Genomic DNA, 25,771 nt, shown 5'->3' with positions numbered 1-25,771 from the left:
GATCTCTCTATCTGGGTCTCTGGTCACGGTTGAGCAAGATCAAGTGAAGAAGAACCTCCCCTTTTCTCACAATCCTTTGTGGCTCCAAGTTTTTGCGAATTAAGCATAAAATAAGCGTAACCGGCTCCATTGAGAATGCCCCCTTGTCCAGCGAACGAGATTAATGAAATTCCCACACAGTGCCAAAGCGAACAAATACCTAGCGTCACTGAGTTAGCCATTAATATGGCGTGTTATTGTTGGCTTCATTTTTACCACAAAATAGCAAAACCCTCATAAAAGCTCATAAATTTCATCACAACAGTAATATTGAGAGGCCACGTCAAGGTAATTTCTCTGATTACTGTCAAACTGATTACTGTTAGACTAAATTTGAATACGTTTCTAATAACGGCCATCTACTGCAACTGAAAACTAACCAAATTTGACGTTGTGGAGTTAGGTTTTGTGTGCAAAACCCCAAATCTCCCAAGTAATTTTCTATCGCAATATCAGCAAAGCTACCTGCAGAGTTGGCATGTAATCCGTCTTACTCTTTTAATGTAACTTCTCGGCTACATCCAAAATTTGAATACCTTTCTAATAATGGCCATCTATTTCAACTAAAAGCTAACCAAATTTGACTTAAAATTCACAGTTTGTGGAGTAACTTTTTGTGCATAAAATCCCAAATCTCCCAAGTAATTTCCTATTGCAATATCAGCAAATCTACCTGCAGCGTTGGCATGTAATATATCTTACTCTTTTCATATTAACATCTCAGCTACATCCTTCAGTCAAGATAGCAAAGCTCAAAGTGGAAGCTTCTCTTTCTCTGGGTAATATGCTAATCTGATTTGGGAAAGAGCCAATGATGTTTTCCTACTTGTTTGTTGTGTTTTGCTAGACTTTTCTTCTGAAGCTTATCCAGAGATAACAGCGCGCTAAAACAGAGTAAAAGAGAGAGACCGCCGAGGTGCCACCCCATGATGTTCAGCAGAAAACATTTTAATTGCTTTAGCAATTAAGCAAGACGAGTCAAAAACCGAGCATGCCTGAAAATTCCCACAGCAAGATGTTAATCTGCCTCCTCGGGCAAAACTGTTCCTCAATGGAACGAGCAGACAGTGAGAGGAGGTGGTGTTTGGTTTTCTAAGAGAGAAGAGAGATGCAAGAAATAAAGAGAAATTAGGAGATAACAGAAGTTGTGTGTTAATTTTCATCAAAAAGACAAAAACCATGTATACATATGCGTAATCTCACTGTTTGTGTATATTCAAGCTTATGAATTTAAGACCATAATGTTTAATTGAATCTATTCAGTCAATCAAGAAAACAACAACAAAAAAACGGCATTACATACAGAGTTTCTAGAGGTTATTTAGCAACTCTATAAGAGCTCAAATATTAAACTGTAATGTTTCTGCATATAAACAAAGTATAAACTAGAAAAGAATGACCTAATAAGGAGACGTCGACCAAACAACGGATGAAGATATCTCAGTTGCTGCCGTACACTTTGCATGTGTGCTAAATCTGAGAATGAACACACACACACACACACACACAATCTGGGTGGTACATTATAGTGAGGGGAATGGTATCAGTCTCCAGCATCTTGTTCGGCAGATTACAGCACAAAGCATTTCATTAAAGGGATTAAGTCGTAATTCAATCCTCCATGGATTCACAGCAAGCTCGGGCTTATGGATCATAAAGAGTCTTTTGGTTGAACAGCCCTAAAGCATGTCTTCCTTGAGCTTACATACAGTATGAAACACATAAGACAGACATATTCCTTTACTAGCTTTCCTTGGAGACAACATTAAAGAAAAAATCTAAAGTGATCATTTACTTAATAAAGGTCCATGTCTTAATGTGCTTAATTAGTCTCAAAATGCAATAACTGTCTCAGACTTTTCTTTCCAGTTTAATGTTACCAAGGCTTCAATGGCTTCCATAACTGATTAACATAAAACAGCATTCAAAAACCATTTTACTTCAATAAAAATTTTTTTAAAGGGAAATGCAAGTTCAACTGATTTGATCTGGAACTTATTAGATCACAAAAAACTCATCATAGGGGAAGAGAAAAATAATTTAGAAGTAGGCCTAATTTCTGTCATTTTTTTGCTTAAAAAAACAATAATATTCAGAGTTCAGTCCAATCAAATGCTCTGTAGGATGAGATGCAATTAAAACCTAATAGCTACTAAGAAGTAATAAAAATAAAAAAATTGAAATTCTCATCTATTCAGAGACTTCACACTGGCTATGTGAGAAAACGGTCTTGCTCAAACCAAAATAATAAATGTGTGAACTCTAAGTCAAGTTGGACTCCACCTGGGAACAGATCTCTCACAGAACTGAACTCTAGTCCAAAACCAACTGTCCGTTTCTGCATAGAGCTGAGCCATTATAAGCACAACTGGAAATAATACGATCACCTACAGAGAGATGTAGCGAGAGAAACAAATTGAAGTCTATGTTGAGAAGTGTATGAGCCTGAAATGACAAGTTTTAAACACATCATATTTTCCGGCGGTTTCCTTGACCGCCGGTTTGACAGTCATTCGTGATGTGATGACCATTAAACAGTACTGGACGTGCGTGCCCTCTTAACCGTCGCTTGTCAAAACTAAAAAGCGAATCATAGAAGAGGTCGTCCATCTAGCTGCACTTGAAGTTTCCAGCAATTAAGTCTGTCACAGAGTAAAGAGCGGTGAAGACCTTGGCTACAGCGGAGCAGCCACAAGATCAGTGCTTTTTCCCGCATTCTAATGAAATGCCACAAATCAAAACAGATGAAGGCTGTTAAAGTCACCTCGCAGTTCTTTTACATCGTTGGCTGATGCCAGAACTGTAACTTGTTCGTTTTTTCCAAGACTGAACTGGGACCACTTTGGCAATGCAAGTGGGCACAAAACCTCAAGAGGGAGTGACGCTGGTCTGTCACGGCTGGACAAATGTGTCCTGATACAGAACAGGTTTGGGCTTCAGGTAAGAGACTTAGAGAGAAAACACTGGTGGAAATTTGGCTGGAGTGCATGTTGTACTTTGATTGACATAATCATAGTGACACCACAACTTCAATCAAAACATGTCCAACTGCCACCATAATCGCTTTGACCAGTATTCCAAACAGATACTCAAACTTTTCAACAAAATTGTAACTAAATAATTGGTTCTAATAAATCAAACCATCAATGACATGCACCATTTGGTGAGTGTCTTACTATCATTACACCACTCTGAAAAAAAGACAAACTAAAGTAAATTTAAATAGTTTACATAAATTGCAATGCATCAGTCTAAAAAGTAAAATGAATTTGAATAAATAATGGTATAAATAATAATAATAATAAATATACAAACAAAATATATTCTCAATAATATTAATATTACTTGTTTATATATTAAATTACTGTTTATTCCTTATTTATTATTTATTCACCTTATTATTATTATTATTATTATTACTACTGAAACATAATTAATACTATTGGTACTTTATGAACTTTGGCCTTAACAGATAAAGGGATGTAAACAAACACACACAAGAGTAAATCTGGCTTGGCCTTTTAAAGAGATCCTCTGACATTTATTTTCCCCTGGAGTGTCATTAGAAGCTGCTGAATCCCTGTTCATCATTGTTATCTCTACACTGCTAATTAGTTCCAATCAATTAAAGTTGCTCAATTCTGCGTCACAGGGACAAGCGCTGCTCTTTTTGCCTCTACGCATGATGAACATTATGGACACATCAGTATTGAATTATCACTAACACTGCATTTTAACAAGGTGCAACATGATAAAGCTTCAAGCAACAAATATTCTATGTCAATCTATTTATTACTTGATGCTCGGAGTTCATCATATTAAACCAAGTTACATCATTTCTATTGGGCGAGTTGGTTTGCGATGGGTGTCCAAAATATAGTAAAACGTATTTCAGTCAGTCACAAAATATGATGCAATATGAAAATAGCTTTCCAAAAAAATGGTTTCTGAAAGCACTGGGATATTTAAATAGTCCACCATCATCGCCGCAGCTGTTCTACTAGCTAATTGATGGAGTTATTAGTAATTTCTTACAGAAAATAAACCAGGAGAAGTGGGTGATGACAATCATAATCCCGTGGCAGTGGTCACACACTTATGCGTTCACACAAATGCAATCCCTCCGAGTCAGGATATGTTCTTAATGGCAGCGAGAGTAAAAATGATGGCTTCCACACACATCTGGAGCGCAGCCTGATTATACACTTGCTTCACGACACCCAAGAGTCACCAGCACACATTTACTCAACAGCCAGAATAAAGACTGTTACTCAACGCTCATATTAACATGTGTGCACATGGAAGATAAATTCTAAACATGTCCAAACAGGACCAGCGAGGCAGGAAGATTGCTGAGGCATCAACCTTAGGGTCTGGGGGGAAATTTGATTCCTACTGTATCCCCATCCTGGACAACCACACAAACACCATAACAAATTCAACTCCGGCCTCCTTCCGTGCACACCATCTCCTTTGCGATCTCTTTCTACTCTGGTCTTCTTTGTGCGTGCAAGACTACTGCTGTCTTTTCCTCACTTGTACTCATCCCACGTTTGTGTTTTCCAGAGAAAGGAAATGCAAATGTGCCGTTTCCCCACTTCTCTGGGAAACGCCACAGGGCGCCTGGATAGAGAAATTAAACAAAGTCGCCGTGATGCATGTGGCAAAGTGGCAATAAAGTATTCATTAACAACCATTCAGACGCTAAGCGGGGCAACAAGTGGTCAAGTTAAGAAGTTAAACAGGGATTCTATGCGGTAAAACCTCCCCTGGGCTTATATATTTACAAAACAAAAGAGCTCCTTTGAGGGGTCTCGCGGAGCAGTGCACCTTGCCTGGAGGGAAACGGGCTCGTGTGAATGGGACTTGGGATAAAGTGCGTTTACCTACTGAGTGGCGTCGCTTTGATGCCAGAAGAGTGGGTAAACACAAACACAACCAGAGAAAAGGCCCATCATGTTGCATTTTGAGGGAATCTGGTCTCAGCCAATAGCAACAAGCTTTCTGTTCTAAAGGAGTTCCCTTTGTTTGGAGGTTAAACGACAAAGATGTCAAAACCATAAAGAAAGAGAAAGCTGGAAATCTCTCCTCTACTTTGGTAATATAGTACATATGGAGTGGAAGCAACCATCTTCATAATTCAAATCAATATAAAGGCAATACATTGACAAGTGTGGCCATTTATATTAAATTTAATTATTATTAAACTACATAATTTATTTAGATTCAATTTATGTAAATAAAATAAAATACTCTCTAGATATTGGCCACTCAAAAATCCACATTAGTTGACTACTAATAAAAACTGATTTGTAAAACGACTTGAATTTTGACCCAATTATTTCTCATAGATCTTGATGCTAGTTCAATGGCGTATGTTGTTTTCAAAATGTCTTAAAAACAACCTTAATTAGCATTTGACTTCCATAATGTGACATAAAATACTAGATTTAGTGAGAAATAATATAACTAAATTTAAATGAATATGATTATTTAATGATTTAACAATTTTAAAGCTACTAAACATAAGACCTATTGACTAACATGTCAAGACCTATAATGATTTGAAATTAATTGATCATAAATATCTGAATAGCATTCAGTTTCTTTTTAACACAAATTAAGCTGCCCTCCTATATCTCTACAAGTTCATAAGTTTGAGGCTAATGAATGTGCATGTATGTGTGTGTGTGTGTGTGTGTGTGTGTGTGTGTGTGTATATAAAGTGTGTTGCTCTGTGGCACAGTGTGCAAGGCACTCATTGATGGAAAATAAAGGCCCAGTGCCAGTCACAAGCCCACCCCCAGATCTCCCAGAATGTGAATGAACTGCTGTGAATGGAACGATGAACCCACACAAATGCCCTCTCACCACTCACACCCGCCCGCCTGCTCGCCCTTCTTATGGATGAATGCAGGGGCGAGACGATACAACAAAAACATCAACAACAACAACAAGGGATGTGAGAAGCCCCACCCCTTTTTCATTCCATCCCTCTACACCCCTAGGACTGCAATACGCCCTCAACTCCTGGCCAATTCCACGATCCACAGGGAACTTTAAAAAGTTGATCTTCTCACAAAGCCATACCTCCACCCATTTCCCACCAGGAAGAGGGGTGGAACGTGGGTGGAGGGTCAATGGTGGAGAGGGAGGGCCTGGCATGGCTTCAATGAGAGCAGATGAGAGCTCATCTTCTTCCATGACAATTGCCACCCACTCGAAAAGCACGCAGTGTCGGGTGACTGAAGAACGCAAATCAGCATCTCAATGAAGGCATCAAAGGCTCCTGATGCAGGGGCGGACGCTGAGATCAACACTTCACAAATTTTGTGTCCTCTTCACTATTGGTTGAAATGGTGGAGGACTGATGAAGGAGAAGATTAAAGAAAGGAGAAAATGTAAGCAAAATCACAAAAGTTTTAAGAGTTGGACAGTGACATTTAATATATCACCCTCTTTCTATAGAACTCATTCAAATTTACTATTGGTTTGATCCAATTATGTCTCTAACATGGTCATTGAAGACTGTCATTCTAGTTCCCACTGACTCATTATTTTGAGTTTCTTAATTTTACATGGTTTAATCCAGTGAGAGATGAGAATGACTTAATTTTAATCATTCACACTATAAATCAGCAAACTGAAGTGAATCCAGATCATCTCTAGAATCTAAATCTCAATCTGAAAGTATTTGAGAAGGACAGATTTAGTGAATGACTGACAGTGTGCTGATTAATGACACCAAGCTCATTAAATAGAGCATGCTCTTGACCCCATCCCACAGAGGGGTCAGAGCTTCTCCAAAACTTCACAGGAGGACGTTCTGGGAAAATATACCAAACTCTGAATGATACTGAACTGTAACAGCACATGTTGTGCCTTGTGATATGCATAAAAATCCATCTGTGCACTAAATGACTTGTAAACCATATGAATTAATGAAAAGCTTTAAAAGTTCTCTACAAATGATATTGTCAAGGTCTAATCATTATAAACACAGTGGTGTTGTTTACATTGGTTAATCACAATTGGCCAATGAGAGCACAGCCGCTCAAACTCACTGACATTGGTCAAATGCTGGCTAAGACTGGATATGAGAGACAATCCCCCCCAGTCAAGACCTAATTAAGGCTTGCTAAAATCACCTCTCACCTCCCACAGTGCAGTCTCATCTTATTTTCCACTGCTATTCCACTCACCATGCAACAAACACATGTCAGTAATAATCACACACTCTTAATCCCACTAGACCATCATTCTATCTGACATTTTAATCTGAGAATGGTAGCATTAGATCTAAATATACCCCATTTAAGTCTATGGCTGAATTCAGAGCCACAGGCACTGTACAACTGTACATAAAGACAAGCCTGAGTGTCAGTTTTCTAGGTCATTGAGTTCACACTTCCAATATTTGGTTATTTGCTATTGTTGGTGGACGGAAGTTTTCTGGACTTCCTATTTGAAAGCATCTATAGATGAATCTACAAAACATCTCAGGTCATTTTTCACCCAAACGTCAAGCCATATTTTTATAATATAATATAATATAATATAATATAATATAATATAATATAATATAATATAATATATAACTGCACTTTAATACATTTATAGTAAATTTAATAAAATCAATACTTTTTCAGAATACATTCAGTACGATAAATGCACTACTACAACTACCTATAAATAATTGAAATAAATATCACTATTTTTCATATTGCAGTATGGAGAACTGGGGTGCTTGATTGTACTTGCAAAACCTTAATTCTTAATTTTAAAGATTTGGTTTTTGACAGATGTTATGAAACCCACAGATACTCCCAGGGTAGTATCATGATTACAATGAATAAAATAATCCACTCAGTTACTAGGATAAGTAAAACATGAATGTGATTTCCTGTGTCACTCTCCAGTGTGGCAAATACAACAGATGGAATGAAATAAAGAAGTGTGGAGTGGCATCTCTGAGTGTTCCTGCTGAGGAAAGATCCCAGTTTTAATCACAGCTGAGCTCTGACAGACGGCGAAACCCAAAACCCTCAGTAGCGCACAGGTGAGAGTCCAGAAGGGAGGCCACGGTAAACCTAACATCACTCTTCCTGTGAGAGCTAAAAGTGTGCACTGCTGCCGCCCCAAGAATTCAGAGTATTCGGCCTCTCTGAGATTCCCCCGTGTCAACGGATCAGATGAGAGAAGAGAAAAGAGAAGGGAATGGGAAAAAGAAAGTAACAGACAGAGAGGAAAATACATAAGAGCTAATGTACAGTCAGATGGTCATTATCGCCAAATAAACAAGACTTGTATCACGCTAAAAGGGTTTATTTTGTGATAATGACCAATTGACTGTAATCCCTCTTATTTCATGGCTACTAACCAAATAAACAAAACTGACTGAAATATCAACTACCAAATATGAAATATTGGTTTGAGTTTGAAGTATTTTATAATGTGAGAACAAAACAAGACATTTAAACTAGCACAGCTGTGTAGGAACCTGGTTGCCTGGGACAATTTACAAAAAATATTTTACCTCAGAATGCCACAACTGACCAATCAAAATCAAGTATTGCAAAGAGCCGTGTTTGATAGTGAACATATAATCATCTAACATTTCTGACCCCTCAAATGAATAAACACTTCATCAAGTGAGAATCCATATGGAGTTGTCCATGTGTGTGTAACTACAAGAGACACTTCATATTCACCAGGTGTCCACATAAACATCAATCTTCAGCATCTGCGGACAGAGCAGCAGTAAATCCCATGGAACACACAAACAGATCCACACACAATCCATGTCCCAAAATGACAAATGAGGGCCACCCATGTGATTTCTGATATATGCAGATGCACATTTAAATCTCCAGTGTTGAACACATGTGATTGGATGACATGACTAGAAACATCCAGTACCAATAAACAGGAAGTCTTCCTCTCACAGTAATAGTTCACTAACCTTTGGTCCCTTTGTGCTTTTCCCTCACGTTTTTTGGATTACCCTCTGTTACGCTTTTTAAATAGAATGGAACCAGATTGTGGCCAGATTTTTTTCCAAGTTGTTGGAGTTGGAATGACAGTGCTTTCACAGGCTGTTTGGTTTAAAGTCACTCGTGCTTGAATCATAAAAGAACAGTCCATCCAAAATGAAAATTCTATTATCATTTACTCACCCCATGTTATTCTAAACCCATATGAACTATAGGACTATATAAATGTTATTAGAGATTTCATACCTTTGGCTGAGAGATTCATCATATCACAGCACTTAGAAGCTTCTCTCTGTATCCACACACTCATGCTGAACCGGCTGACCTGAAACTGGTGCGAAAGGGCGCGATAATCCGCTGACCTCGCTCTGAGCGCTCGCAGTGCATGCTCCGGTTTGTGAGGGTTTTTTTTAGGTCCAGCTGCTGCTTATGTCCTGATGAGATGCAAACAGGCTGCATTACGATGCAGCTGCATGGATTAGAGCAGAGGTTTTTGGGAATGCTGAGCACAAAAGACATGATCTTATCACTCCAGATTACTGAACCATGCTGGCCTGTGCAGTCAGATACATTGATAAGGCGGGTTAATGGTGTCAAACGACCAAAATTGTTAGTCATATTCCCAGTTTTAGAGCGGTTCTGTGGAGGTCAGAATCTGTGCAGAATCTAATCTGTGTGTGAAGCAGCTCAAAGCAATTGTTCGGGTTCATTTGCAGCAGATAGTAGTTTTGAGTAGGGCTGAGTCTTATATTGTTATACAGCAAAGCTCTTTAAAGCCATTTTTGCTACTGATGTTTTCTCAAAAAATTCAATAGAAACATCTTAATGCACATATGCACAAATTGCAAGACAAGGATGAATTAACACGCTTTTTAGGAAACTTACCTTCCTTGAAATGAAGTGCATGAAAAGCATATCACTTATATATCAGTCAGGCAGTTCTGAAGTAAAAACAGCAGTCTGACAAAAATAATTGATTAGATAAACTTGAAGTGTTGTTTTTAATCAACAGGCTCGAGCCCTTTGTGCGACTGGAAGGACTCTTCCTGTTTAGGGGCCAGCAAGTCCACACTAGGTACTTATCTTTAACCAGAGCAGCTATTTTAATACAGGACTACGACCTGGCCCATTCTGTGCATGGAGGGCAGGAACACCCTCACAGGGTTAACGGTCTCACAGTCTCGAATGCCAAAGGCCCTCAAAGCGAATTGGAGCCTTCAGTGTCGCAAGAGAGTGTTTTCCTGAAATCCGAACAGCCTCTGAGGAAATGGCTTAGATGGAAAGAAAGAAAAAGGCGCTAGAGAATAAGAAAGAGAGACTCTTCCAAATGGCTCTTTTCCCCTTATCATCCATCTGTCTATTCATCCTTATCAGATCTCCTCTTGAGATCCTCATGTGGTCGCAATGCCAGGTTTGAATGATCATTACCTGCTCTAACACAATACAATACGTTCAGTGTTCCTCCTATAAAAGCGGATACTTAAGAGGCCTGGAGAACAAATCACTTTCGACTGACTTCATTTCAAATGACCTGATTTTACATGACAGCACAGAACTGTTTATAGACATTGGATGACATTAAAAGAGGGAGATCATGGTCCACTCAAATAAAAAAATGAACGCTCAATAAGGCAGCTGCAGAAATGAAGTGCCATCTTTTAATTAAAAGAGATAGAACATAAAAAAAAAAAATACTCTAAAACGTGCATGTGCATTAGCTGGAAAAAGATCTAAAACATCATTTTATGTAGGCTACTTAGATATATGGGTCTGCTGCCAACCCATTATTTCCACTTGCCCATAACCTGTCCATTTGCGGATGTGTTCTCATCGCATAAGTGCTGGCAGACACATGCATAATGCCCTTAGCACATTAATTATAGTGTATTATGGCTGGATTTGTTACTGCTGTATTGGGTGTAATAGTCAATGAGACGTGTAATGTTCACCACCACTCTGGCCAAAACCGACACCTTAAAACCAACAGTAGTTATTTTACAAAATTTAAAATGATATCTGCGGGCAACTATGAATGCCACAAGTTTGGCATATAGAGGTTAACCACATGAGTGAAAATAAGCGGAGACTGGTATGGGGCTCCCTGGTTTTATCCACTTTCCAAGTTTCGATTCACTTAAAAATGGTTACTTCTCAAACTAACTTCTAAATGTGTCACCTTGCATGTTAAATGTATAAAGTATGGGTATTTTGTGAATATAGTAAACTATGCCACACATACAGTGGGTACGGAAAGTATTAAGACCCCCTTAAATTTTTCACTCTGTTATATTGCAGCCATTTGCTAAAATCATTAAAGTTCTTTTTTTTTTTTTTCTCAATGTACACACAGCACCCCATATTGACAGAAAAACACAGAATTGTTGACATTTTTGCAGATTTATTAAAAAAGAAAAACTGAAATATCACATGGTCCTAAGTATTCAGACCCTTTGCTCAGTATTTAGTAGAAGCACCCTTTTGATCTAGTACAGCCATGAGTCTTTTTGGGAAAGATGCAACAAGTTTTTCACACCTGGATTTGGGGATCCTCTGCCATTCCTCCTTGCAGATCATCTCCAGTTCTGTCAGGTTGGATGGTAAACGTTGGTGGACAGCCATGTTTAGGTCTCTCCAGAGATGCTCAATTGGGTTTAAGTCAGGGCTCTGGCTGGGCCATTCAAGAACAGTCACGGAGTTGTTGTGAAGCCACTCCTTCGTTATTTTAGCTGTGTGCTTAGGGTCATTGTCTTGTTGGAAGGTAAACCTTCGGCCCAGTCTGAGGTCCTGAGCACTCTGGAGAAGGTTTTCGTCCAGGATATCCTTGTACTTGGCCGCATTCATCTTTCCCTCGATTGCAACCAGTCGTCCTGTCCCTGCAGCTGAAAAACACCCCCACAGCATGATGCTGCCACCACCATGCTTCACTGTTGGGACTGTATTGGACAGGTGATGAGCAGTGCCTGGTTTTCTCGACACATACCGCTTAGAATTAAGGCCAAAAAGTTCTATCTTGGTCTCATCTGACCAGAGAATCTTATTCAGGTGTTTTTTAGCAAACTCCATGCGGGCTTTCATGTGTCTTACACTGAGGAGAGGCTTCCGTCGGGCCACTCTGCCATAAAGGGAGGGCTGCAGTGATTGTTGACTTTCTACAACTTACTCCCATCTCCCGACTGCATCTCTGGAGCTCAGCCACAGTGATCTTTGGGTTCTTCTTTACCTCTCTCACCAAGGCTCTTCTCCCCCGATAGCTCAGTTTGGCCGGACGGCCAGCTCTAGGAAGGGTTCTGGTCGTCCCAAACGTCTTCCATTTAAGGATTATGGAGGCCACTGTGCTCTAAGGAACCTTAAGTGCAGCAGAAATTTTTTTGTAACCTTTTGTAACCACAATTCTGTCTCTGAGCTCTTCAGGCAGTTCCTTTGACCTCATGATTCTCATTTGCTCTGACATGCACTGTGAGCTGTAAGGTCTTATATAGACAGGTGTGTGGCTTTCCTAATCAAATCCAATCAGTATAATCAAACACAGCTGGACTCAAATGAAGGTGTAGAACCATCTCAAGGATGATCAGAAGAAATGGACAGCACCTGAGTTAAATATATGAGTGTCACAGCAAAGGGTCTGAATACTTCGGACCATGTGATATTTCAGTTTTTCTTTTTTTATAAATCTGCAAAAATGTCAACAATTCTGTGTTTTTCTGTCAATATGGGGTGCTGTGTGTACATTAATGAGGAAAAAAATGAACTTAAATGATTTTAGCAAATGGCTGGAATATAACAAAGAGTGAAAAATTTAAGGGGGTCTGATTACTTTCCGTACCCACTGTAGACCAAAATTCTGCTGAATATTTTAGAACTATTTGCTTGAAGCAAAATTCAAGGACCAAGTCATACATTTAATATATTTATTTTGGTTTATTTGTACTTGTTATAAGTTTCGATAACAAGTACAAATAAACCAGGTTTTCAAAACAAAGCAATCTAAAGTATACGTTCTTTCAAAAGTACTGCTGCCTTTGTCACAATAGCAAGAAACTGCATTAAATGTAAAGGTTCTCAGATCAGTGTAAAAATATCATATATTCAAATAAAACAGAACGCAAAAACAATGATCAAATTACTCTCCTGTATCTGTAAATAAGTAGCTCCATGCCTGATTGGCTTAAAATTGGCTGCTTTAAAATTAGTCAGTATGATGCATGGCATAAACCGATCCAAGGAGGGTCACAATAACATTCCCCTAAGCCAAACCGGAACAGGCAGCATATTTCACATGCATGTCATTAAAATCTTTGAAGTCAACTTTGAACTCTAGTATTGCATCACTACAGCAACAAGCTCAAAGGTGCCGCCTATGAATTCTACTCCAAGCACAAAAACTTTCAGGTGCGTCATCCGTTTACACTTATCCAGAGCCAAGTTAACTTACTCTAATCAGTGCCGGACATTTTTAGAAAAGCAGCAATCCTGACATCAGTTCAGCATGAGGGGGACAAGTTAAGCCAACACTAGTCTAAACACCCAGTGGGGTGTGTGTCTGTATGTGTGTGTGTGTGTAGTCAAAGAGGGTCAGAACCCCCTGGAGGGAGGCTGGCGACACAGACTCCTACGGTTCTAAATCAATTGTGCATGCTGTGTCACCTTTCAACGGTGGGGACGAGTCGTAGAATTAAATCACACATTCAAACAGCATCGATTTGCATTAAATGAACTGTGATTGTGGTCGATAACCCCCGTTGGTCTTCAAATGCATACAATATGATGTCTGGATGCAGTCAACGGTTTGATTGATCATCACTGAATCAGTGTCATTCCATTTACCAAGACAATCCATTTCTACACCAGACCAAACAAGATTGGGTTTCTCCTAAAACTGATATGGAAAAGGTACCACATCTGCCACTGGTTTAAAAACCCTCACCGTTGGCATCATGGGAGATTTTCCCAAGGGGAAACGACCTTGATGAAGTTCATCACAAAAGGGAAGGAAGTTGCAAAGCTCAAAGAACAATTAAGATGTTTTTGATTTACTCTCCAAGTGGGTTGGAACCGCTTTACTAGAAAAGTGAGCTGCTCTCGTGCGAGTGGGGGTCGCAACTCCTGACCTCGAAAGTGGGTTGACGGAGCAAATCGATTTAAGGCATCTTAGACAGTCGTACGTTCTAGTTTTATGAGCCTCAACTTGTTCAGTTTGGCTTGGTTCAGTTTATACTTCTGTCATGGAGTTCCTGATAATAATAACACTGTAAAATAGAAAACTGATAACATATCTAAGAGTGGTTGATGTATTGACACAGCTAACTTAAACACAGAAGGGTTGGGTTTTAGATCTTCAAAGCATTGAGAACTAGGCTATTCAAGGAAAGTTTTAGAGAAATGCTTCAGTGATCATATAACGCACATGGACCAAACTCAAATAAGAATGGAGGTTTATAAGTCTTAAAATGGGCGTGGGTTTGACAATAATTAGCAAATTCCTGTGAGTGCTGTGAGGCGTTATGGGCCTGAAAACAGTAGGCCTGCAGTTTGGGGTGGATGGCAGGTGCTGTCTTATGATGAGGTTTGCAGTCGCTCTCCAAAACCAATTAAAAGCGCTAAATGCGAGTTTGGCTCGAGAGCTCTTCGACTGCAGAATCCAAATACTGCTGCGCCCTGCTTGACAGGGCAAGCCAGTAAGCAACGATTCAGCTTTTTCCTAGGAGAACGAACAAAATGGCAAATTCATGACCTTTTCAACCATAACCACATTACATCCTGCTGGTCTCAATATATTAAATGAACAATTTAGACATCATGGAGCTAATCAAAGAATGTGGGTCATGTAAAGGGACGGGGTTCTAGCACTGCACCGCTTCATGAGGTAAAGTGATTCCTGAGAAAGCAATATTTGAAATCCTTCAAAAATGACTGGATCTACAAACACGCTCAGTGGAGTGTTAAATCCATCTTGATTAAAGCGGAAAAAGCCTCGAATACCGAACTGTGCTGCCCGGCTTTTGTAATTAAGTCTACCAGTGCATTCTGGTCTGGCGTTTGGCAAACAGGGGAATTGCTTGGTCCCTTCTCTCAAACAGCTATTCGCAGGACGGATCTCCGGCTGTGTAGACCTGGGGCATATTGATGTGCGTAGCTGATCTTGACAATTTAACTCTACAAGATGCTTTTTAAACCCCCAGGTGCAGCCTGGCCAATTGAACTCTTAAAAACAAAGATTCTTTAATGTTTTTTATAGCACATTGGGTTCAGCAAGAACCATTTTCCACTGTATAAGTTTCACTCTATGGACCTTTTGGTTAAAAAGTAAAAGGAATCCAAAAAGGTGGTTACTGCAGCGATGCAATAGATGCCACCTTTTTCACTGTAAAGAACCTTTTGTCGAATGAAAAGCTTTCGTGGATATTAAAGGTTCATCATGGAACTATAGATGCTAGAAAAGAACCTTTATTTTTAAGAGTGTACATTAATTGTTCTTCAGATCAGAATGGAACTGACTGACACAGATTCTTGTTCTTTTATTTAAATGACTCTGCAAATTCCTTTATTTGCAGGTATAAGCGTGAATCTGTGAGAGAGTTCAGGCCCTGTGCTAAAACAGTAGACTCGTCTGCCATCATTTCATCACTAACATCTCACAACTCCCATTTTGCATCTGCTACCGATTATTTCAGAAATGTGCTTAAAAACACACTACTGAAATAATTGAAAAGGCATGTTTGGTTTTCTGTAAATTTCTCTGAACTGTGTTGAAGTTTTGAAATAATTGTTTCTTCAACTCTTGTTTGTGTTTTTAATTACTCTGACACCGAATGAAAGTGGACGCAGCTGGATGAGACAAATCTAAGACATTTAACGGGAAAGCCATTAGAAACGCACGGATGGTTTTCACTCATTCGGCGTGCGGTTAGACCGGAGAATCCGTCTACGTAGTGAATTTCCCGTCGAACCTAGAACATTTATCAACTCATCAAATTCATTCATGGAAACCAGAAGGTAGCACATGAGAAAAGTATATTCCAGAAAGTTCACACGGTTCCCCAAAACCACAGGCCACACAAATGGAAAGAAAACCAGGAGCACATCAAAAGAAAGCCAATCAGAAATGTTCTCTTACCTTTGAAGGACAAGAAGACCCGAGGGGCATTCTGAGGTTCACTGTCCGAACCCAATATCAGGACTGATAGAGCCAGGAGAACCTGGACAGACCATCGACTGTCCAACAGCATGGTGCATCCGTTGAAGTCAAAAAGACACAACTGCAGAGGTCACTGGGAAGAAAAAAAACACATATTGTAAAAAATATTGTGTCAATTAACTGCTTTCCAAAGTTAAAGGTTTGTTTCTTTTGGTTACTCATTATGAAATATGCGTGTCGTATTTCAGCGCAAAAACTGTTAGCACTACGTTCTATTCAAATTAAGTTACTCTCATTCTTCAAAGCATAAACACGCCTCCTTTCTATGTAAATTAGGTTCATTATTGTTTCTGCCTTATTCACAAAACTCACTTCTGCTCACCTTGAGCTATAATGGCACACTATTTTTTAAGAAATATTTGTGTACATTTTTTATTGCAATACCATCAAATGAAGACCAAAAGGTTGAGAAGGAAAATATGCAATGAAAAGGGAAAATTCATGTTAAATGCATTCTATTAACATCTAAGCAACAGCCAATATCATATCTGAAATCTTGTTCGCCCGTATGTATTCCAGATACTTTAAAGTTCCATATGTTTTACCTCTGGGCTCCTTGCTTTAATAAGAGAAGCTAAGAGGCCCTCCACAGTAAACATTTCACCAAAAAATAAGGGTTTGGTTACATTTGTTTGAAACATACAGCAAAATGATATTCCCCACGAGAGTATGTTGACAAACCCCATTGCTGCCACATAGTCCATCTCTTTCAGATGAACAGGAACAAGGCTGCCACCCATAGAGGGGCTGCACTCATGTTGCTCAGTGGTGGCGTGACACATAATCCTAAAAAAGTGAATCGGTGCGGATATATCTCAATAAATTTTACCGTTCCCAAAGCCACATGGTATTGACATTGATCACAAATGTATGGACAATATATATATTTTTTATTTTAAAGAAGGAAAAAAAACTCTCTCAAAAAACAGACAAGTAGTGCTAGCGGAAGACGATCAGTCCAAAAAAGTGCAGCCTGGCCGCAGAGCGTTTATGAGTGGAAGCAGCTGTTTAAACCTCAGCTATTTGCAGGCAATTTGTTAACTGTCCGGCTGTTTATCTAAATTCTCTGCCTCTTTACCTCACACAAGCCAGTGAAATTAAACAACAATTATATGAACACAAGTGCACACAGACACAGTCGGAGACAAGCAATTATGGATACAGTCTCACAAAAACACTGAAAGAATGGATTAATACATACAGCCCAAAATTTATGGTATTTAGGGCATTTTTTATGAGAATATTATGTGAAAAATTGTGGGGTAGCAAGAAACATTTTAGGCTGTTGCATTCAAATCTCATTCTTTTAATAATGTTTTAAACTTAACCGCTGCTTAAGGGACACTTTATTAACTTTTAACTGTAATAAACTAATTCCTCAGCTACTACATTAACACATAACTTATTTAATAAATTCCAATATGATGAATTTAAAATAATAGCTTTCTATGAATAAAACACAATGTATAGAATGGGCTCTTCAGCGACTCATAACTGAGCAAAATCAAATTTGGCTAGTAAATTTAGCCTTACTGGAAGTGCAAGTTGTCAACATTCATAAAGTCTTCTGACTGATCAACAGTTTGATTGGTCTCACTTATTTTTCATGCAGCTCTTTCTACAAGTTCTACAGTATCAATATGTACAGCCCATATCTGCATTTATTGTGTTTGTTTATTGTTAGTTTGTGAAATTGTTGCGGTGTTTGTTTTGTAAAGACATGCACTCCGGCCCCTGGAGACATTGTATGTTGTTTCTTTTTCCTGCCACCCAGCAGAGCAATGAAAATAAACTACTTTGACTCTCTTAACTGCCTATTGTGCTGTTATATATACAGGAGCGCTCGGATAGCCCAGTGTATGGTTAACTTGTGACAGAAAAAACGCTGGGAAACAGCAAGAAAGGAGCTGTGCTAAGTAAAGCAGCTTGAACTCGCAGTGGAGAGTAGAAATAAGTGATAATACAAATAATTATAAGGTTATTTAGTGTGCATACTGGGATATTATGAGCTGTTGTAATGCAAGTTCAGAGAACGTGTTACTCTTAATCTAATCAACATTAACATTAAAAATGTTAAGCAGTTTTTGAGTCCAGTGGTGTGACTTTACTGCTATACTTATTCCATACATGAAGTGTTTAGGACTGTATTACACTCAAGTACTATGTGGAATATTTGTACTTTTAAAAATCAATTTGACATTATAAACCATTAACTTGTGAAGGCAAAAAAGACGCTTTTCGTCATACCTATATGCACATTTTAACCTAAAGTTTTGTTGCCAACTACCCACATACAGCAAACAACAATAACATCAAGAAATTAAATTTTACATAATGGAGGAAGAAAAAAAAATTATGCAAACACTGAATGTTAAATAGGAAAATAATTATTATAGGAGCTTGAACTCATTGAAGAGCCAACTGAGTTGGAAAATCAAAAGTTGCATTTAAAAAATCTTTCAAATCTCAATGTTTAAATGTGGCTTATAACAAAAAAGACAACAGCAATAATAATAATAATAATATCATCAACAATAAAATAATAATACTAATTATAAAATTAGTATTAAAATAATACTAAAATAGTGTTAATAAATGGAAAGGCATGCAATCCAATGTTTACCTGCTTAATCTAAACTGTCCAGAAGGAACTTCTGGAAAGAGTGAATCCAGTAAACGTCTGTGAGTTCTGGTTTATGTTCGTATGTCCTAGGTCCTGCAGGTATAGTGAGGTACAGACTTTATCTCTCTGAACACCTGAGCGCGGTGTGCTGCTTCTCCTCTATTATAGTGTTCATCTGGTACAGTTGTTGTAAAATCCCGTTTGATATCGAGCTAAGAAGCGTAAAGCCACCTGACAACTCCGTGAACTGCTTCAGCGCCGTGGCTGTCCGTCTGAATAGCTCCAAACACAAGCGCACTTCTGCCCGCACTCATTCGCTCGCCTCAAATGCTGCCCAAACAGCTTGGCAGGTGGATGCATTGTCGCTCATTTGCATACAACACGCCCATTGGGTGGGGAGTTTACCTTGGAGCTCCACCCCCTTCAGCACGAGCTGCTGTGATTATCTTCAACACACTTTAGTTTACGGCCAAGCGGACCTCTAGGGAACACTGTGAATGCGATTACATTCATGTTTCATTAGGTGGAGTAAACTCAGTAAGAATTCACTAGAACTTACATATGTGCAATTACTGTGTGGAACGCAATATTTGTGCAGTTATTTTTTTACAATGTAGTGTAATTGTGTAGGCTATGGTGTATATATCTAGTTCATAACCCACTTAGATGAGAAAAATGCGGTATTTTGCATATTTGCTTTTGAATAACAATAAAACCACACTAGCTAACATTTAAACAAGAGTTAACTAAAGTCTGAATTGTGTCCTAAAGACAGGAATATATTTGTAATATAATAAGGCTTGGGGCAAGTTATCACGGTTTGTGTGTGTGTGTGTGTACATGTATGTATTATTTAGATATTTATTTTATTTTATGGCCAAAATTTTGTTTTTGTTTTTTTTGTGAAAACTTATTCTATATCTTAATCCAAAATATCTTTTTTGTTGTTTTTTTTCTTGACAAATAGTGGTGGAAATATTCAATAGCCTTTTGAAGCCAAGACATTAAGGTGTCAATACAGAATTTTCAAAAATAAAACAACCCAGAGAAACAGCCTATAGCAACCAGTCTCTCTCTATATAAACATATTTATTGTAACATACTGTATATCTATTCAACTATCTATCGATCTATTTATATTTTATTTGTTTACAGGTCAGAACATGAGAGCATTGTGCAATTGAGATTTTTTTAACTCCAGCGATTTCCCTTCAAGGACTGCAACTCTAAGAACTTTGAAAATCAATTTTGTTGACAGTGGATTAATCACATCCAGTTCTGCTGCTTTTTTCAAACATATCTTTGCTTTGAAACGCAAAATAAGCAATGCAATAGAGAGCCTCAGGTTTAATTTATCCACGACCATTTGCACACCACACACACATATTCAGGTCCCTTCAGCTCAGCCTGTAAGCAGAAACACATTCTTGTATTAGGGAGTAAATGTTGTGCGTGTTAATACATGACATGGGATTTTAGATAAAAGGCATACCGTTGCTTTGAAAAACTACCTGCTCACGATTTACAGACAATATCGGCATGCAACTCGTCTTCTTTCTCGTAGTCTTTTAAAGACAGGAATGAGTTTCACTCTCCTTGATGTAAGACATGCAGTGACATAACTTAACGACATTCATCTATTCAAAATGACTGTGTGTGTCTCCCTCAGTTAAGGTGATAGCAACATGGTGCCACTACAGCATTCAGACTGCTTGATATAGAGAGTGTTGAACCCATGTGGAATGCTTGGGAAAACCTCTAGGAGAAATCAGGAGGGATTTTATGGAATGGATCTTTCCTTTCCTTTTTTTTCTTCTGCTTAAGCATGCAATGACAATTTGAAATAACTGTTTTCTATTTGAATATATTTAAAATGTCATTTTTAACAGTCATTACTTTTCAGTGTTAGATGATCCTTCACTCTAATATGCTGCTTAAAAACCATTTCTTATTAATGTTGAAAACAGTTGGGCTGCTTAGTATTTTTGTGGAAGCTATGTGTCATGGGTTGGTGAGGCACAAACACACAAAGGAGATCAACAAAAAGGTATTTTAATTAGAAAATCCAGGAGACAGGCAAGTAAACCAACTTAACAGACATAGGACGGACGAAGATAAAGGGAGAACTGAGGGCTTAGAAGCAGGGACCAAACAAAGGGAACTAATGGGATAATTAACAAGACACCAGGTGAACAGAATGACTAATTAAAAAGACTGGGGAAAACTAAGTCACGGGCAAGACAGAAAACAACAGACATGTGACAGTTCGCCCCCTCCCAGGAAGGCGCGTCCCTGCGCCGTAGCATATTCCAACTGAGGAGGGAGGGTGGGGGCACAGGAGGAGGGCATAGAGCAGGAGAGGGGCAGAAACAAAAAGTCCATGGGGAAAGTGGAGGGTGGGAGGAGCCAAGGAGAAGCCAGGAGCAGGAGGAGCCAGATGAAGATCCAGAGACCAGCCAGGATGAGGGCGGAGTCGAGGGAGGGAGTGCAGGGCGGAGTCGAGGGAGGGAGGAGCCAAGGTGTAGAAGGCCTTGACGACACCCTGGGGACAACTGACTGAGATGGAGCCGATGGAAGGGAAGCCCAGGATGGAGCGGAGCAGATGGAGAGCCAGGGCGACACTGAGGATCCGGAGGGCCAAGGTGGAGCCAATGGGTCATAGGACCGAGCTGGAGTCCAGGGCTCGGAGGCTGGAGGCGGAGACAGGGAATCCTCACACCAAGGCAGAGCTGGAGACTGGAAGCAGGAGATTCAGAGCTGGGCGGAACCAGCAGAGACACAGGAGACTCAGGAAAACTGGGAATCACCTCCCCAACCCAGTCGATCAAATCCATATCAAAGAGGTCCATAAGTTCCTCAATATATAGTCCAGTGGCCAGTTGCAGCTCACCCTGAGCGGTGGGAGTGTGGGCAGGGCTTCCCTCCAAGCCCTAGATCTCCACTAAAACTCCTTCAGGAACGGGCGGTGTTGCCGGCTCACGCACTTGGTAAGAACATTGAGGCTCAGGGATGACTATCGGCTCAGACGCAGATTTCTGCGCTGGCTCACGTGTCATGGCAGACTCAGGCTCTCCGTCTGCAGTGGGCTCAGGCGATACCTCCGTGCAGCGGGATGGCGGCTGGCTGGTCACTGGTTTGGGAGTGGGGCTGGAGATGTCCTCATCAGCAGGGCAGACGGAGAAGTATAGTCCATTATTCTCCAGCACCCACTCCACACATGCGGCAAAACTGTCCCGAGGACCACTCCCGGGGAGGCGTGCCTTAGACCGCTCGATGAGGCTTGAAATGTAAAACACACAAAGTGAGCGGTCTGGATAGTGCGTTAGGCATGCCAACTCCAAAAAATCCCTGGTGTGAGTCTCTAGGGAGCGGTCCCTCTGCTCCAGGCATAGCAGAGCAACGTTAGGATTGTCCATGGTGACAGAGGTGGGGAAAAAATGAAACAAAAACACCACAAAAAAAACCCCGAACAAACTGTAGTCGGTCCTTTATTCTGTCACGGGTTGGCGAGGTACAAACACACGAGGATGAAGGAGATCAACAAAAAGGTATTTTAATTAGAAAATCCAGGAGACAGGCAAGTAAACCATCTTAACATAGACGTAGAACAGACGAAGATAAAGGGAGATCTGAGGGCTTATAAGCAGGGACCAAACAAAGGGAACTAATGGGATAATTAACAAGACACCAGGTGAACAGAATAACTAATTAAAGAGAATGGGGAAAACCAGGTCACGGGGAAGACAAAAAACAACATACATGTGACACTATGATATATTTTCAATATAAAGATGAATATATCAATATAAAGTTCAATAGAACACCATTTATTTGATTTATATCAGTATTTATAAAATGTTTTTGTAACAATATAACATATTGTTACAAAAATATATATATATATATATATATATATATATATATATATATATATATATATATATATATATATATATATATATATTCATACATACATACATACACTACCAGCCAAAGTTTTTGAACAGTAAGATATTTAATGTGTTTTAAAGAATTCTCTTTTGCTCACCAAGCCTGCATTTATTTGATCCAAAATACAGCAAAAGCAGAAATATTGTGAAATATTTTCACTATTTAAAATAACTGCTTTCTATTTGTATATATTTTAAAATGTAATTTATTCCTGTGATCAAAGCTATATATTAGTGTAACATTTTCAAAATACAGGATGACTACAAACTCAACAGACAAGTAGTAAATTTCCCATAGTTCTGCAGTTCTGCAAACTCTTTGAATAGAACCACTTCCTTCTTCATCAGCAGAATCTATAGGTTGGTCAGAAAAAAAGTGGGACATCAACATGATTGAAATGTTCTGCAGCAGTCAGTTTACAGACATCTTTGTCTCTCACATCATGAAGTTATTTCGAAACCTTTGACTAATGAAAAGTCATTCGCTATTGTCAAAAAAGATTGAAAAAGCTAATTCTAGGCTTCGCATTGCTGCACTTCTGTCGCTCACATTCTTTATTAGCCTCCTATTTAATCTACATTCGCCTCAAAATTCACATTACAGTCACAATGCAGCCTGCCGGTGAGATTGGGCTCGGGCTGAAGAGGTTGAATGGACAGAACCGGAGAATGAAGGGGAATCTGTCCTTTTCAGCACTGCCGAAGCATTCACCCCTCCCTCCTGTCTTGCGCCGACCTGCAATAAAACTGTTTTCAAAGACGACTTGGCAGAGGTCAAATGGAAGATGTCTGTAAATGAAAGCAGCCTGACTTTGTCTCCCTCCAGGCGAACTCTGACAACTTCGACAACTTATCTTTTCAGCGTGGGGCAGAGAGGGGCTTCTGGAGGAGGCAGGTCTTCACAACTGTCTCAGAAGCCTTCACTCCGTCCTTTATGTGGAAATAAAAGGCATTTCAGATGTCAAGACTGGATGTGGAGTCTGAGTGAGCCCGTGAACTTGTTTCCACCATGCTATTGTCTTTTATCCGCTTTGCTGTATTGACATCAAATCTTCCCTCGAGGGCTCGACCCCTAATACGGCTGCAGAAATATTAGTCGAACGTTTCAGTGGGATGACATGACAAGCTCATGCTGAGGCACCTTGTGCAACAGAAATAATAGGCCTGCGTTCCTGTAGTGCAGTAAAGCCCTGAGGCTTCAGGTGTTATTGTACCTGTGTGTATCTGTGAACTGTGGGTGATAATGAAGGGTGCAGGCACTTTAGTCACAAGTGTTCGCACTGTGATTACCTCAGGGGTCAATAACCCAACACCTTTCCCACAGCGGAGGTGTGTGTAGGAAACTGTGGGCCCTTTAGTTCTGTGCTTTTATGTTAATAGGATGTGTATGTGAGATTAGCTGAAAACTGTCCCCGAAGGATATCTGACAAAACCTTGAGTTTGTGGATGTTTTTTTTTTTCAACTAAACATATGTTCATAAATACTGTAAATAATTTGTTGTTTATTCTACATTTACTTTACAATATTCTAAATATCTAAAAAAAAAACATAATTATTTTAAATTAGGAATTATTTAAAAGAATTAGCTTGATTAAATATTTTTTACTTAAGGGAATAATTCTGTCATCATTTACTCACTTTCATATTGTTCCAAACCTGTATGATTTGCAGACATATTTCAAAAAGTATTCTAAAATAACCATGAAAATTGTCCATATGACTCATACATGATACAATATCATTTAAAAGTTTGGGGTCGGTAATATATATACAGTATTTGTAAATGGTTTTGAAAAAGTAAAATCTCTTAAGCTCACCAAGGCTGCATTTATTTAATCAAAAATACAGTAAAAACAGTAATATTGTGAAATATCACAATTTAAAACAATTGTATTGTTACGTGTGAGCTGGCTAAAGGAAGCGCACGACAAAGGAACAGAGTCAATAGGGTATTTAATCAAGAATCCAGGAGTGAATCCAACACTCAGCAACACAAATCCAAATCGACATCAATAGCGGACAAAGAATCAGGGGAGAACACAGGACTTAAAAACAGTGAACGTAATCAGGAATTAATCAAAAACCATGGCAACTAATAAGGGAACACGTAAGCGAGAACAGAGCAACTAAACCAAAACAGACCATATTCTGTTTCATATTCATATTCGGAGTGACATGTATTCTATTTTACTATATTTTAAAATGAATTGATTGAAAAGCTGAATTGACACACCCATTATTACAGTCATCAGTGTCACATAATCCTTCAGAAATCACTCCAATATACTGATTTGATGTTCAAGAAACATTTTTTTATTATTATCAATGATGACAGTTGCATCCTTGCTGAATGTACGTTTTTTTTTTTTACATTCTTTCTTTCTTTCAAAAAAAAAAACATTTTTATGTGCAAAACTCACCAAAATGTTTTCTTTATTCTTTTTACTTTTCTCCTTCTTTTTTTGATAAATATCTATTTCATTTCTTATATTTGTGTTTACTTACATTAAAATGTGGCACATTCAACATATAATACAGCAGGTTTGATGTCAATTTTCAAATATCAGTGGTTCTAGCAAGATCATACTGAATATGATGCTATCGTATCGCTTCAGAAGATTTATAAAAGACTTAAAAATAGCACAGAAGTTGTTTGGACACCTTTTGTGGTGAGTTTTGATAACACTTTAGTTTAATTTAGTTTTCTCACTATATTAACTAGCTGCTTATTAGCATGCCTATTATAAACATATTGGCTATTTAAAGCACATATTCTGCATGACCATATTTTACATCCCTAATCCTACCAAATACCTAAACTTGACTTACTAAACTAGCTTACTAACTATTAATAAGCAACAAATTAAGAGTTTATTTAGGCAAAAGTAGTAGTTAATAGTTTGATAATAGCAGGAATGGGACCTTAAAATAAAGTGTGACCTGAGTGTTTTTGTTATATTTGGTGCTCAA

The 25,771-nt window shown here is 38.8% G+C and overlaps 1 protein-coding gene across 2 annotated transcripts in view; it reads right to left on the bottom strand.

The window, feature by feature from the left end:
- Positions 1-19,178, bottom strand: part of sema3fb (sema domain, immunoglobulin domain (Ig), short basic domain, secreted, (semaphorin) 3Fb) — a 66,327-nt gene extending 47,149 nt beyond the window's left edge. For both annotated transcript variants that reach the window (XM_058790858.1, XM_058790857.1), the window contains exons 1-2: positions 18,851-19,178; positions 16,147-16,300 (exon numbers count right to left, since the gene is read on the bottom strand). In XM_058790858.1, the coding sequence (XP_058646841.1) occupies positions 16,147-16,258 (112 nt within the window). In that variant the 5' untranslated portion in view covers positions 16,259-16,300; positions 18,851-19,178. The remainder of the gene's footprint in view (positions 1-16,146; positions 16,301-18,850) is intronic.
- Between the last annotated feature and the right edge of the window lie 6,593 nt (positions 19,179-25,771).

This window comes from Onychostoma macrolepis, chromosome 11 (assembly GCF_012432095.1).
Source record: "Onychostoma macrolepis isolate SWU-2019 chromosome 11, ASM1243209v1, whole genome shotgun sequence".
NCBI classification, from domain to species: Eukaryota; Metazoa; Chordata; class Actinopteri; order Cypriniformes; family Cyprinidae; genus Onychostoma; species Onychostoma macrolepis.
The sequence above is the reverse complement of the archived record's forward strand: the minus strand, read 5'-3'. Positions and strand labels throughout refer to the sequence as shown.